This window comes from Gallus gallus, chromosome 2 (assembly GCF_016699485.2).
Source record: "Gallus gallus isolate bGalGal1 chromosome 2, bGalGal1.mat.broiler.GRCg7b, whole genome shotgun sequence".
Classification (NCBI taxonomy): Eukaryota; Metazoa; Chordata; class Aves; order Galliformes; family Phasianidae; genus Gallus; species Gallus gallus.
This window is the reverse complement of record NC_052533.1, coordinates 19,993,098-20,006,180: the sequence shown is the minus strand read 5'-3', so window position 1 is coordinate 20,006,180 and position 13,083 is coordinate 19,993,098. Positions and strand designations below refer to the sequence as shown.

Genomic DNA, 13,083 nt, shown 5'->3' with positions numbered 1-13,083 from the left:
TGTCTCTAAAGCTTGAAGCCAACTTCCTATCCCTGCTTGCCAATTCAAAAAATCTGTTGCAAAATATATGTCAATACATTTATTCCCAGCTTAAGACAACCACTTATTACTTAAATGCCAGGGTAGCCTTCAACACCATCAAGAGGCTGGTAGTGGTAAGAGTCTTTAGATGCAAAATGTATCATTTCTAGCATGAGATATTTATAACCTTTTCTACTCTTATTTAATACAACAGTATTCTAGGCATGTTTCCTGGCTTGCTGGCCAGACAACATCAGAAATTCAGCAGTGGATTGTTCAAGCATGAAAGCCATGGAAATGGAAATGGGGAGCAGGAAGGTCCTGACTGGAGCAATCTAGTTACGAGTATCTATTCTTGCTCCTTGAGTTGCTTGGTTAGATTTTGCTCTTGCAAGACTAAAACTGTTCGGAAATCACTGTCTGTATTATTATTTTTTCTTCCCACTGATAAGACCTGAAGCTGTTTCAGATGTTAAACAATTTGTTGTTTAATCGCTTCACAACTGCAGCCTCCGAGCTTGGTTGTGGTGCGGGCTTTGTACAGATAAATATAGCACCTGTGGCATTTTCAACAGCCATTTGGAACAGCTCTTCAGTACAGCGTTTTCATGGCAGAGATTAAATACATTATTTGGGTCTTCTGCTTTAAAAAAAAATTGCTTTAAAAAATTGGCAGAAGTACCATCTTCTTCAAATGAGAAAGCTCACTTTCCCCAAACTGAGGCTGGCAATTGGCAGCCCTTTACAAAGATAATTTTTTTTCTTTCCTCTTTCCCTTCCCCTACTCCCTGGTTTCAAAATAACCTTCAAGGCAAAAATGCAGGGCACAGCAATGGATAAAAATTGAAACTGATTAAAAATTTTAACTCCTTGAACAGAAGGCTTTAAATTTTAACTAACTCACATCAGACAAGGTGTCATTACATTCCTATGAAAGAAAGGAACACACTGCAGGAAACGAGACACATGCATTCTTCATGAATGTTGCTGTTCAGAAGTCCTACTGAAGAAATCAAAACACAGTACAAATAGAGACCTTTATTAAAATCGTTGGGAATATTATATGAAATTTAATATTGTATAATATAGGTGCAAAACCCTGATATTAACAGGATGTGATACATGTGAACAGAGGGCATTAACATATGTATAAATAGAAAAGCTAAAATGTGTTTGACGGTGATATATTAAATGGCTACATAAATGTGACCGTAATTAGGAGAGTATGTAATTTTGTATTCCTTAAGCAGTATCCTCTGAAGCAGCACACACAGTAAATTGCTTTTACCTCTAGTCTCGGCTTCCTTACAATGTAATAGCAGATGTGTTGGAATATTATAGGCACATGCAAAAGAAATGTAGAAGATATAAAACCAGAGGCACAAGCTGGAGACTTATTTGTTCCTGGCTGCCAGAGGCTTACGACTGATCTTCTTTGACTTGTCATTGTTCTTCTTCGGAGGTTCAGGGTTCGCCTGCATGTGTCTGCCATAAAGACTGCAAGGAAATGAGACAAAGAACATTTGTTATCAAACCATTAAATATAGGCTTTTGATCTGCAGCGTGTTCAATGACACATATGGTTACTAGAAATAAAAAACCACGGAAGGTCATTACATTTATTTTGTCTCAATACATCGATTCTTCTGTTAGATCTCATGCTGCAGTCCATATTACCAGTTTGTTTGTGACTTACCAGAGTAACAGCAGGAAGAGCAGGCCTTTGGAGCAATCAGCTCTGCCTTCAGAAACTAGCAACCTTTCCTTGGCAGTTATGGAATTGAAGCACAGAGCACTGCGACGACGCATATTCAAGTCGACAATGACAAAAATTGGGTTGAGCTGGAGAGATAGAGTGCCCTCTTAAAGCAAAGTGAGCATCATCCCCAACCAGAAAACCCAAGGGCTTGATAATGTGACAGAGAGCAATGGTGTCACAGCCTTCTTTGCTGCTCAGACATGATTGATAGTACTGGGACAGCTACCAACACATCACTGCCACATTAGTAAGTACCACTGATTAAATGTTGACAAAGTATCCTACAATTAAGACAGCAAGCATTCATAGCAATGCTAAATAGACTACATGGCTGAGAGGATCTTGCTAAATATCACATAGTAATTAATAGATAATTTATGAGTAATCCTGATGAAACTAAATTAAAAACACCCAAAATAAGCACAGCTCAAACCTAACTTCCCTTCTTCGCACAGAGTGCTTTTTGAAGACGCACTTTGCGGGGGTGTCGGTGTACCCAGAAGGGAGCAGGGACAGGCTTTGTTTCTGCTCATTCAGCTGTACAAACACCCAGAACAGTGACATGAACACCCAAATCCCTCTGGAAGGTGTCCCCCTGCCAACACCTCACCTTCGTGCTGGTGGGTGTCCGCTCCGATCCCACATTCGGCTGTTGCCAATGAGGTTGGGCACTGATTTCTACAACCTGAGAGGATTGCTGCTGCTGAAAAAGGTAAGGGTGCCAGTCCCTCGTGTCACTGTGCTTTTGGCACTCAGCTTCTGGTGGAATTTCTCAAGAAACAGAACACGCCTGGGGCCTTCTGATGTGCCCAAGTACGGATCAGTCAGTCCTGATGAAGCCCACCTGCACAGCTCACACATCTGGGCACCCCTGCTGCAAATTAGGACTGGCTGCAGAGCCTTTTGCTAAGTCATGTCAGGACAGAGCTGGCTTCTCATGAATTGTTTTTGCTTTTCCAGAAAGTGTAACCTGATATGCAGTTCTGCAGTGGATAACGGCCTGAGTGCGCATCTCAGGGATAAAGCAACTCTTTACCTAAGTCACCTTTTCTACTTTGCAGGCTGAAACTACTTTCAGAAGCAGAGGATTTGCCCTGCATCTTAGACAGGGCCTGGTGGACTACGTGGCCAACTTCACGCAAGAGACGTTGAACAAGGATCCGAAGAGACAGAGATACCCTTGAGTTACCATGCTACACAGCGTGGCTCTGGTGGAGCTATTTATGGCAGGCACGGAGAGGTTGTAGCTAAGACTGCTGAAGCTGGGAGGCTAAAACCTCGCACCTGCTCTGAGCTTTATTGTGCAGCACCTGGAGGATACTTCAGCCCTGGGGCTCCTGGATTGCAAAATGGGATTAGAGCTTCTCGCAGAGCACTGAGGAGAGGCAGTGCTCGTTTTCACCTTCTCAGCAACTGCAGCTGTACATCACGCTGCTGAGCAGGTTGCTGTCAAGCCGCACTGTGCCCAAAACAGCCCTGCTCAAGGAAAATACAGCTGTAAACTAAGACATTGCTTCACCTTACTGAACTGTTATGTATGCCATCACCTGCTGTCAGTGAGAAATCAGATCCCATTTCCCGAGGAACACAAAGAGAGCCCTGAACCTCTGTGATAACCGCATGCTGTCTGTTAGCTAGAATACACGTATTTTCCTTTTTATAAGATATACAGCCCCAAAAGCACAAGGCTGTATTTCGTCCCAGTACAGCACATGCACCAATCGAATATCCGTCCTAAATATCCATCCCGTTTTGCATGATGTTAAGTGAACTGGGGGAGGGAAGATAGGGGAGGAGATGTTTTGGTATCAGGAAATACTACTGTAGAAGAGCACAGAAATATTTCAGCTGTCATTCAGAGAGGTTGTCTCGTCAGAAACCGATCCGAGGGTAGAAAGAGTCCAGGGATAAGAAGCATCTTCTTCTCAACAATATGAGGTGTAGCACTTGAGCTGCTGTCAGCAATAATTTCCTAGCAGTGAGAAGTCAGCAACAGAGAAGTGGAAATAGATACTGCTCCAATCTGTGAACCAAGAGTTAGTTAAACACTAAATTAACATTTAAGCTGGTTTTTGGCTCTGGAGAAATAACATTACATTGGAGTGTAATGCGAGGTTTTTCATATAATAAGAAGGTCCCCATGAGGGACTTCAATAACCAAACTAACAGATAATCCACTCATCCACTGCACGTGAGCACAACCTCCTCCCTCAGCACACTGGAGCAGAAGTCCACTGTTGCTGTTCTGCATCTTCAGCCTACTGCTGCCCACAGCTCCTTCGCCCCGTTAGTGCCAATCCAGAAAGGACCAGAAAGGCTTTAGTGTTTTTCTTGGGTTTTATGCCTTTTTTTTTTTTTTTTTTTGCTCAGGTTCCACTTTTTTTTTTTCCTTTGGAAACTTTATGTGAATTCCCCACTCAGGAACCCTTTTGGCATCCCTTACCTCTCTCATTTTCTGCTTTCTTGGCACAAATTTTCAAGCTCGTGCACTGGCAGGGCTCAGATTAGCAAACTATTTCTGAAAATGAAACGTTTGGTGGGACTTTTACTGACTTCATGAATGCTTTTGAACTGGAATAACTGACTACGGACAATTCTAAATCAACTATGAAGTTCCTTGGGCAACACCTTTTGACTGTGAACTGAGGCCCAGTGGCTGCTGCACGCGTTTGGTGATAACAACCCCAATTTTCCTGTCAGTACTTCTGGTTGCAGTTTTGCTTTGGCACTTGCTCCCTATGGTATTTAGCACTAGGGGTGCTCCAGTGACTCCCTCTCCATCCCCATGCAAATAGTACACTCGCAGTAGTAGATCTGCATGAGTTGCAGCACTTTAATGTTTAACTTTTTGCTTATTCTCAAGGCGTGGGCACCCAAACTTCATCCAGGAGAGTAATTATTGGTTCGAAATAAACAAATCAAAGACATCTACTTAGGTTTCTCTGGCAAAATTTCAAGTAAGTTTCAGCTGCATGATGCTGTCTCAGCTGAAGATAAATGCTTTACAATCTATCACAGCAGTCTGTTACGCAAAGAGCAAGGATCAGACGTATTTAGATTGTATAAGCCTGCACAGACAGGGACTCTCTCTCTTGTGTTTGCACACATCAAATACAAGGAGACATATGGTGTCACAACAACATTTAAATACAATAATGACTGTGATAATGCCGCTGGGACAGAACTTGCCTTCTGTTACACCAGGGAAAAGAAAACTCCGGATTTCCAGTGAACTTCTACTAGAATGACAGACACCACTTTTATAGCTCCCAAGGAGAAAAAAAAAACAACAGAAATGCCAACAACAAAAAGCCCTAATTGAACTGATCCGTGCAGAGAAGCAACTAACCGAACTGCATGAGATCCTAAAACCCTTTGGCTGTCATAGCTGTGGAGTTCACACATATGCTCCTTCATGATTTTGATACCTTCTGGAAGGGAACAGACACAGAAACCACAGTGTATATAAGTCACTGCCTGTCAGCCGAACTGTAATGGTGTCTAATCCTGCTCTGCCATCGCCGTGGAGTCAAACATCGGCTGACACACTTGCACACTGCCCTTGGCTCAGCACGTCAGCCCAAAACATGCCTGCACACAGCCCCACAGCCTGGCTGATGGGCGGTAAGCTGCTGAGAGCTGGCACCTTGATGCGGCTCTTTGCATGGCGAGACCCTCAGCATTGGCAGATGGGCTCAATAAATAGAGAGCAACACTGAGGCTGACTGTGCCTACTGTTTTAAGGCAGAATGGTGAGATAAAGGATGTTACTACCTACATGGCACCTTCATACTTGGTATTTTGGAACACCACTGGTTGCTGAAGCTGGTACAGCTGCAGGAAGCGCACTGTGCACACCTCTCAACCCAAAGCCTGGGCTGAAGAGTAAAATGTGGAGTGCAAACAAATGCTTCAGATATTTGCAGTTTGCAGCAGCAGTGAGGAGCCAGTCAGCATAGCCACAGCTGGCAAACTACTGAACTGTTGTACAATTAGCAGCTACAGCTGCATTGCATGTAGCCTTCTCATGTTGAAGTGAAAGAGGAGATTAAATGCAAGTCAGAAAATACAGAACATCCCCAGATAGAGATTTCTGGTTGCTTTCTTTCCTTGTATTACATTTTTCAAAGCAAGTATCTCTCACGAACATAAATGTTTCTTTGTATGCAAACATAAACAAAATCTCCCTGCACTCTCTGTCTGCCCCACTAACAAATGCAAGCACTAAGGCTGCTGCAGCAAAACTAACAATATCAAGTGGGAAAGACACTCATTAAACTTCATCATTCTGTCTACTTTAATGATGTTTTTACTTAATAAAAATTCCCTGAGCAGTTGCAAGGATATTAGGCAAGGTCTTTGGTTATGTATCAGGGGTCTAAGCTGTCACTAGCAAGCATGCAGTTCAGGAGGGACATTCCCAAGGGAAAGAGTGAATACAGCTTTCTTGTAATAAATTTAGAGAGAATCAATAACCACAGCCTGCCACATTACTTAAGCACTTAGGAAAGTAGGTGATCCTTCTAAATTAAACTACAAATTGCTAAATGTTGCAATTTACAGTATAAGCTCAGCCATGGAGCCTTGCAACTCAAAAGCATGCAGCCTTGCTACCAAATCTCCGAATTTAAAACTCACAAAGTTCCAGAAGTGTCATTTTCAAAAACCCCTTCAGCACAATTTTCTCCAGTATTTCTCCCTTGTACAAGACAACACGCACCAGCTGAAGGCTGCATACTCCCAGAGATGAGTGAACTAGTGTGAATGAGCAAACTGGTGTATAAAGTGTTGGATGCACACGTTGCTTTTCTTGAGTTTAAGCGGTCTGAAATAGGATTACAAGGCTAGCCATAAAAATACATTGCTCATTCTGTCTGTACGAGAGCTACAGGGTGAGTATGAAGAATAAAAAGGACAGGTACAGTTAGGTAAGATTTTGGAGGGATACTATCTTCACATACATACTGTAAGCTGAGAAACATACACAAAAGCCCAGTGCTGCTCCATTTTTCAAAATTGGTTATTTTTTCAACCTTGGTTATTTCCAGTGAGCTCAGCAGGATGGACCTCAAGCTCACCTGCTGAACCAGGAGAGGAGAAAGGCTACATCAGCCACGGCATCACAAGAGACCAAAATCTGAAAGTACTGCAACACTGATACACTTAGTTGGTTAGCCTGCATTAGTTTCAACTCTCCAGCACTTACTGCAAGAGGCCTTTGCCTGAGCAGTCTTTGCACAGCTCGCTGCCCCCATGGTGTGCTCCCTCTGTGACTGAGCCTGGCCTTCTCTCCGCTGTGAGCTGCTAACACACCACCTCCTCAAAAATATCTTCTCCCAGGGTGGAGACAGATGCAGGAGTTTAACGCGCCACTGATGTGCCCATGAGGGAAAATAGGTTTGTGTGTATGTGTGCGTGTGTGTGAAAATTACTTTGCAAGTATCGTATGATTTTACCACTAACTTATTTTTATTCTGTAACGTAAGTCACACGATTTAAATTAAGAGAATCATTTCATGGGTAAGTGAAACAAATACCCGGTTACCTTGAAGACTCGGATGGCAAGCTGCTTTTTTAGGATTCTCCATAAAGAAGCACAGACAAGAGTGACTTGCTTTATTCAGCTAATTTTTTACCCCTTGTTTGCGAGTGCTTTGAGAGCAGATGGCAGCAGTGTCAGAGATGTTCATCATCTGAAGCTTTCTGTGAGCACCTTCAAAACAAAAATCAGATTTGGCCTGTCATCTGTTTGTATGCCAGCTCGCTTTTCGTGCCCAGACACTCTAGTAGCACTCACTGTGAGCGGGGCAGGCACTGGTGCTTCCTCTTGCCTGCTGCTGGCTCAGAGTGCCTGGGCCATTCAGCCTCAATGCGCTGTATGGCTGATCCAGTACAGCCAGGCCTTCCTCTGCTCCCTGTTCTCACTCCCTAATACTTCAAACTGGCTCAAACCTCCAGAGCCACAAGCAATCTTTATAACCTAAAGCCTCTGAAAAGGTTACCCTGGCATCACCCTCCCCTGCACCCGCCAAATCCTGCACAGTGCCTTTCAACGAGACTTTCTGCATCAGCAGACAGAGCTGGGGATTCATGTGCTCTCTAAGGTCTTCCTTGGCTGCCTTCACCACAGAAATCTCACGGGGTGCCGGGCTACCTCTCCCCAACGTGGGCTGTTCTGTCCTACCAGGCAGCCCCAGAGGACTGGGGAAGGACTTCAGGAAGGGCACAGTGTTGTTCATGATGCTGCTGGGCCACAGTTTGGCCTGGGCCACATAGGTGAAGAAAGGAACACGATGAGAGGAAGCAGCCTGTGCTCAGTGGGGGCTAAAATAACGGCCCTGCTGAAACAGCCCACTTCAGCTCTTGTTCGTAGCAAGTTTCATTTCTAAGAGCATGATTCAGAATGAAGAGATCAGGATGGGTGCAGAGCTGGCTGTCCAAGCCCATGGGACACTCAGTGGAGATCTTGCTGATACAGCCAGGGGAGTAGAGCTTTCCAGCTTACCAAACGTAAGGGGCTGCATCGAGACGCTCGGTTGCTATATGCTGCTACAGCTTTCCACTGACTAGGGTGGACAGTGGGCAGCTAGCTGACACACAAACGCTCACATTTAGGTATTTTAAAATGCTATGTGAAGTCCGCCCAGAGAAACCACTCCCTCTCTGCTCCCACTTCGCACACAAGCTGTTAGCTGCGTTACTTTATAGACTCAGCTGAGTCATACAGCTCAACATTGACTTATTGTGAATTCCTGCCTAAAAAACACTCCAAAGCTCAATAAGCAAAGTACTCCACCAGAACTGTCCTGTGGCTCACTGTCTTAATGACCCCAGAACATGCACCCTCGAGACAAGCCCATCCATCCCATGTCTCCCACCAGCCAGAGCTGACATCTTTGTGCTTCACAATTGAGTCCCACAGCACAACCTTCTGCCAGATCCCTCAGCCCCCATTCTCTCCACTTTACAGCTGCTGTGCCGTATACCTTCAGAAGAAAATCAGTCTCTACTTGTCATGTTTAACCTACAGGTTACTGACAGAGATGGACCCTGACTACCTGGACCTCTGACTTAGCTCAAAAGCTCAGCCCCATGTTGCCCCTCACAACAGCACCACCAGTCCTGCTGTGACACTGCAGCAGCCCAAACTGCAGTCATGAAGGGAACACAATCCAGAAGATACACTGGGGAGATATTTCAGAGACGTGTACATGAAGGGAGATCTGAGCTGAAGTAACAGACATCTGCTTTCCTATAGGGCTAGCTGTTGCAGAACGATCTTAATTCTGCCAGACGCGTCAGCTCTTAAAATGGTGAATTTAATCCCTACGTCTTTGAACTCTTGCACATTAAGGAGAACTTTATTTTTCCCAAAAAGGAATTCCAAGTAGGTGTTAGGCACCTCTTTAATTAATATACAGTAATAAAAAAAAAACATCTCCTTATCCACTCTGAGGCCAGCAGCCTTTTGAAACAAGTACTTTAAATGAGAGGCATGTTACAGGAGCACAGCTGGAAGCTCACAGAAACCTCACTCACATAAAAAGTCTTTTTTAAAGGAAAATGTACAGGCCAAGATTTGCAAAATTGGATAATGACCTTGTACATCCAACTTTAAAGACCTTATACAAAATCCAGCTTTTGGCAGAGTGCTTTTTGAAAGCCCATGGATCACTGGTATCTGTCTTCTGAAAATCAGACCACCCCAACACACAACGAACTGAGCAACAAACACCTCAGCCATTGCACAAGGGCAGACTGCCATACCAAGGGGTCCTCCATGGAACTGTCACACATACAAAGGAGAGGACATGCTTATATCTTCAAAAAATGAGGTAAAGAGGAACACAAAGATTTCATTTAGAGACTCTATTGAGTTGATAAAATAAACCCCATCTAGCCCCCCCAAAATGAGATGGCAGCTTGAGGGAACCAAGGAGAAAATGATTCATCTATGATTCTATGATTTCTGCACCTGGACAAGGTCCTATCAGACTCATTTACACAGAATTTCTCCCCAGGGATTCACATCTTTAAACAGATCTGGGAGGGCTGATCTCCCTTCTCACACTCAATTTCAAACAGATGAGTGAGCAGCTCAGCCTGCATGCACGGACCAGTCCCTGCATCCATTCCAGGCATGGAGAAACTGCACAGGTCAGAACCCCAAGTCCTGTGGCTGAGAATTTCCACAGGCTTCAATGGAGAATTCTCCCCACCTACCTATGACCAGAAAAAAAAAACAATTTAGTGCTAGATAAAGGTATCGGTTGCAAACTCTGAGAGCTGAGGCACCCACTGGAATAAACAACATCCTCCATCTAATGAATGAAAAGGAATTAAGAGTTGCAAAATCTGCGTGATCAGGATCAGCCTCTTTGGCAAAAGAATGCATCAAGAAGGAAGAAGTCTATTCAATTGAGAAAGAAGTGTGTACCGTTTACCAAAGACATCTGTAGCATCACAACCCTTGTCTTTATGTAACACCATGAGCATGCAGTTTTCAACAGTTTTCTCCATTTCACCAAACTATGTCATTGGGTCTATATTAAGGGTCACCTGCCCATTTGCAAATCAACCCCAGGAAGGCAGTGAACATGGTGCAGGAAACATACTGGCTTGCAGCAGTCACCTTGCTTGGACCAACTGAACAGAGTCTCCCTCACTCTTCTGTTACTTTAACGTTGCTGTTCACGTGGCATTCTTTGGGCTTAAACAAACCAGTGCTCATTTTCCTTTTTGAATGCTACATGAAGGGGACTACTGCTCAGTTAAATCTCCTTATATAATCTTTATTATTGATTTACTACATATATTTTGCTGTGCATCTAATTAACATTAAAGAAAAGGAAAACAGGGTAAAAATAGCTAAGTGCAAACCAAGGAACTTTCCTTAAGTTACTCTCTGTCTGGCAGGTATGTATTTTTTTTTCTTAGTAACTAGACAAAGCGTACCAATAAGATGTAGAGAACAGGCACTCTGGGGAAATACTGATACGTGGTCTTTTTTTTTTTCTTTCTTTCTTTTTTAAGCAAATATTGGAGTTCCTGAGTTAATCTGAGCCTGCTCTGCAGCACACCAAGGAGGGCTGATTTCATTGGCAGAAGCAGGGAGAAGATTGAGGAGACCACAATTCTCCATACGAAGGGTTTATATTGCTGCCCTGCTCTGCTGGGTTGGCTCATGCATCTACTTTCATCACCCCTTCTAGCTGCAGGGCCAGCTGCCTCATTACTACTCTGACAAAAGTTTAAACAGTGATGAACTCCATCAATGTAATCCACATGAGCCACCACTCCTGAGGGCCTCAAAGGCAAAGGACTAGGCCCTGGTTCTATTTCACAACTCGGGTGATTCAGTGCAAGAAACTCAAGCTCCAGGGAACCACGGCATAAAGGTGGCAGAGGATTTGTTATGGGATGCTTAGAGGGAGTCTGGGGGATTGAGCAAAAGTATTTAAGGATAATATGGGACTCATGAGATGTTTAAGAGAAGGGCCAAGAGAGTGGTGGGCAGGAATCAAGATAGACGGTAGAGAGCAAGTGCAGGGAAATGAAGAGAGTTCCAGGTGGGGAATAAATGAGGCCAGTCATGCGTGAGCAGGAGACTGGTTAGCACACTTGCTCAGCCAAGCCCTGTGGCAAACCACCTCCATTTTGCCCTATCTAAACTCTAACTATTTTCTGTTCTGACAATGTACATGCATGATCCATCAACAAACTCCAGGCCTGACTAGCCTGTCTCTAACTTGAGCCCGCTGGATACTGTAGAGACAAAGGGTCTGGGATGTGCTCCCAGGGAGGCTGAGGGAGTGGATGTTGGAGGCAGTGGGTCTGGAGACTTGACAACCTGAAAGACTGAGATTTACGGAGCCAGATACTAAAGAGATCCAGAAATAGGGTTTTCCTTGAGTATTTATTCCTGTGTCAGGCTATTGCTTGCCATTTTTGAGTTTGTGTGGGTGTGTGTTTGTGGTTGGCCATGTCGATACATTATCTGTGTATATAAATACTCCAAATTTGAGGTTAGTTTTGTTACTGGCAGGACAAGAGAAGATGGAAGAGAAGCAGCTGCTCATTGCTACTGATACAGTACAACACTGTACTGATACAGACCGGCTCCTCCAGTCCACTGGGTTGAGCTGTTCAAAAGCGCTACTAGAAAAAAGGTGAAGAAATGAGAAAACTCACTTTTTAAAAGACCATTATAAAGGGAGAAGAGTAAAGTGTGGAACTACAAAAGACCATTTTATTCCCACAACTGAAGTGCTGCACATCACAGACAATTCAACTGCACTCAGTCACCTCAGCTGGCTTTATTCAACTCATGTTGAATATACCTTCCACAAAGGCTGTTCCAGGGGAAACCTCTTAGATTCAATTTTTGAACATGTGAAACATGCCATCATGGATTGAATTTTACCACCTTCCTTGTGAAATCTTTCTTATTTCCAAAATACAGACCTTTTCAAACCCCTGGCCAACACTGGCACAAACATGTGAATGACAGTGACCTTTCAGATGCTCTGACAAGCGCTCAGACAGGTCCACAAACATGCAAAGGAACAAGAGGATTCAAAACCAATTTAAACGTAGTTTTCACTACTCATGTTAAAACATTGTTAAGCCAGAGATCACATGCTCCCATTATGGAAGCAAAAATTACAAACATGTTGGTTTCCCAGTTAAATACTTCTACTGCAGAAGACCAAAGATGGTCATATAGATACCACAGAATAAAGTAATACAGAACATTCAATTAATTTTCCAGCCAATTTTGAACAAAGCATCACACTATTAGTATCTGGCAATCAATGACTAGATCTTATGCAACTCTATGGTGTTTTTCCATGGCCATAATTGTGCAGACAAAGCTATTCCTGAATCTTTTCAGGTGGGACCTATGTTATGTGGCAGCCAATAATCTTGATGGTAACACTGCAATGAAAATGTCGCTTAGTGTAATGAGCAGAGATCATAAGTTAAGCCCCCAGCTGCCTTTCTATTATTTTTCATTACAGTCTTTCTGGGTATGTTATGTTTCAAGAGTACTCAGGGAATTACACCTAACTAGGTGCACTAGTCAGCTCTTCATTACTCAGACCATACTGAAACTGAGCCATCAGCAAACAGAACCACAAGAGGTACCACAAGACACTAACATTTGTTTTGAATATTTACCTTCTTGTTTTTTTTTAATCTTGCCCTCTTTCTTAAAGATCTCTTCCGTGAAACAAACTTATCTGCAGTTGGAGGGAGTTCTGAAACAATAGGGAAATCAAGTAATATGTTTTCATGCCACC

General features: G+C 43.5%; 1 protein-coding gene across 2 annotated transcripts in view; it reads right to left on the bottom strand.

The window, feature by feature from the left end:
- Positions 1-1,044: 1,044 nt before the first annotated feature.
- The window catches only part of RSU1 (Ras suppressor protein 1), a 100,828-nt gene continuing 88,789 nt past the window's right edge, over positions 1,045-13,083 (bottom strand). For both annotated transcript variants that reach the window (XM_015281386.4, NM_001199591.3), the window contains exon 9: positions 1,045-1,518. In XM_015281386.4, coding sequence (XP_015136872.1) covers positions 1,416-1,518 — 103 coding nt within the window. In that variant the 3' untranslated portion in view covers positions 1,045-1,415. The remainder of the gene's footprint in view (positions 1,519-13,083) is intronic.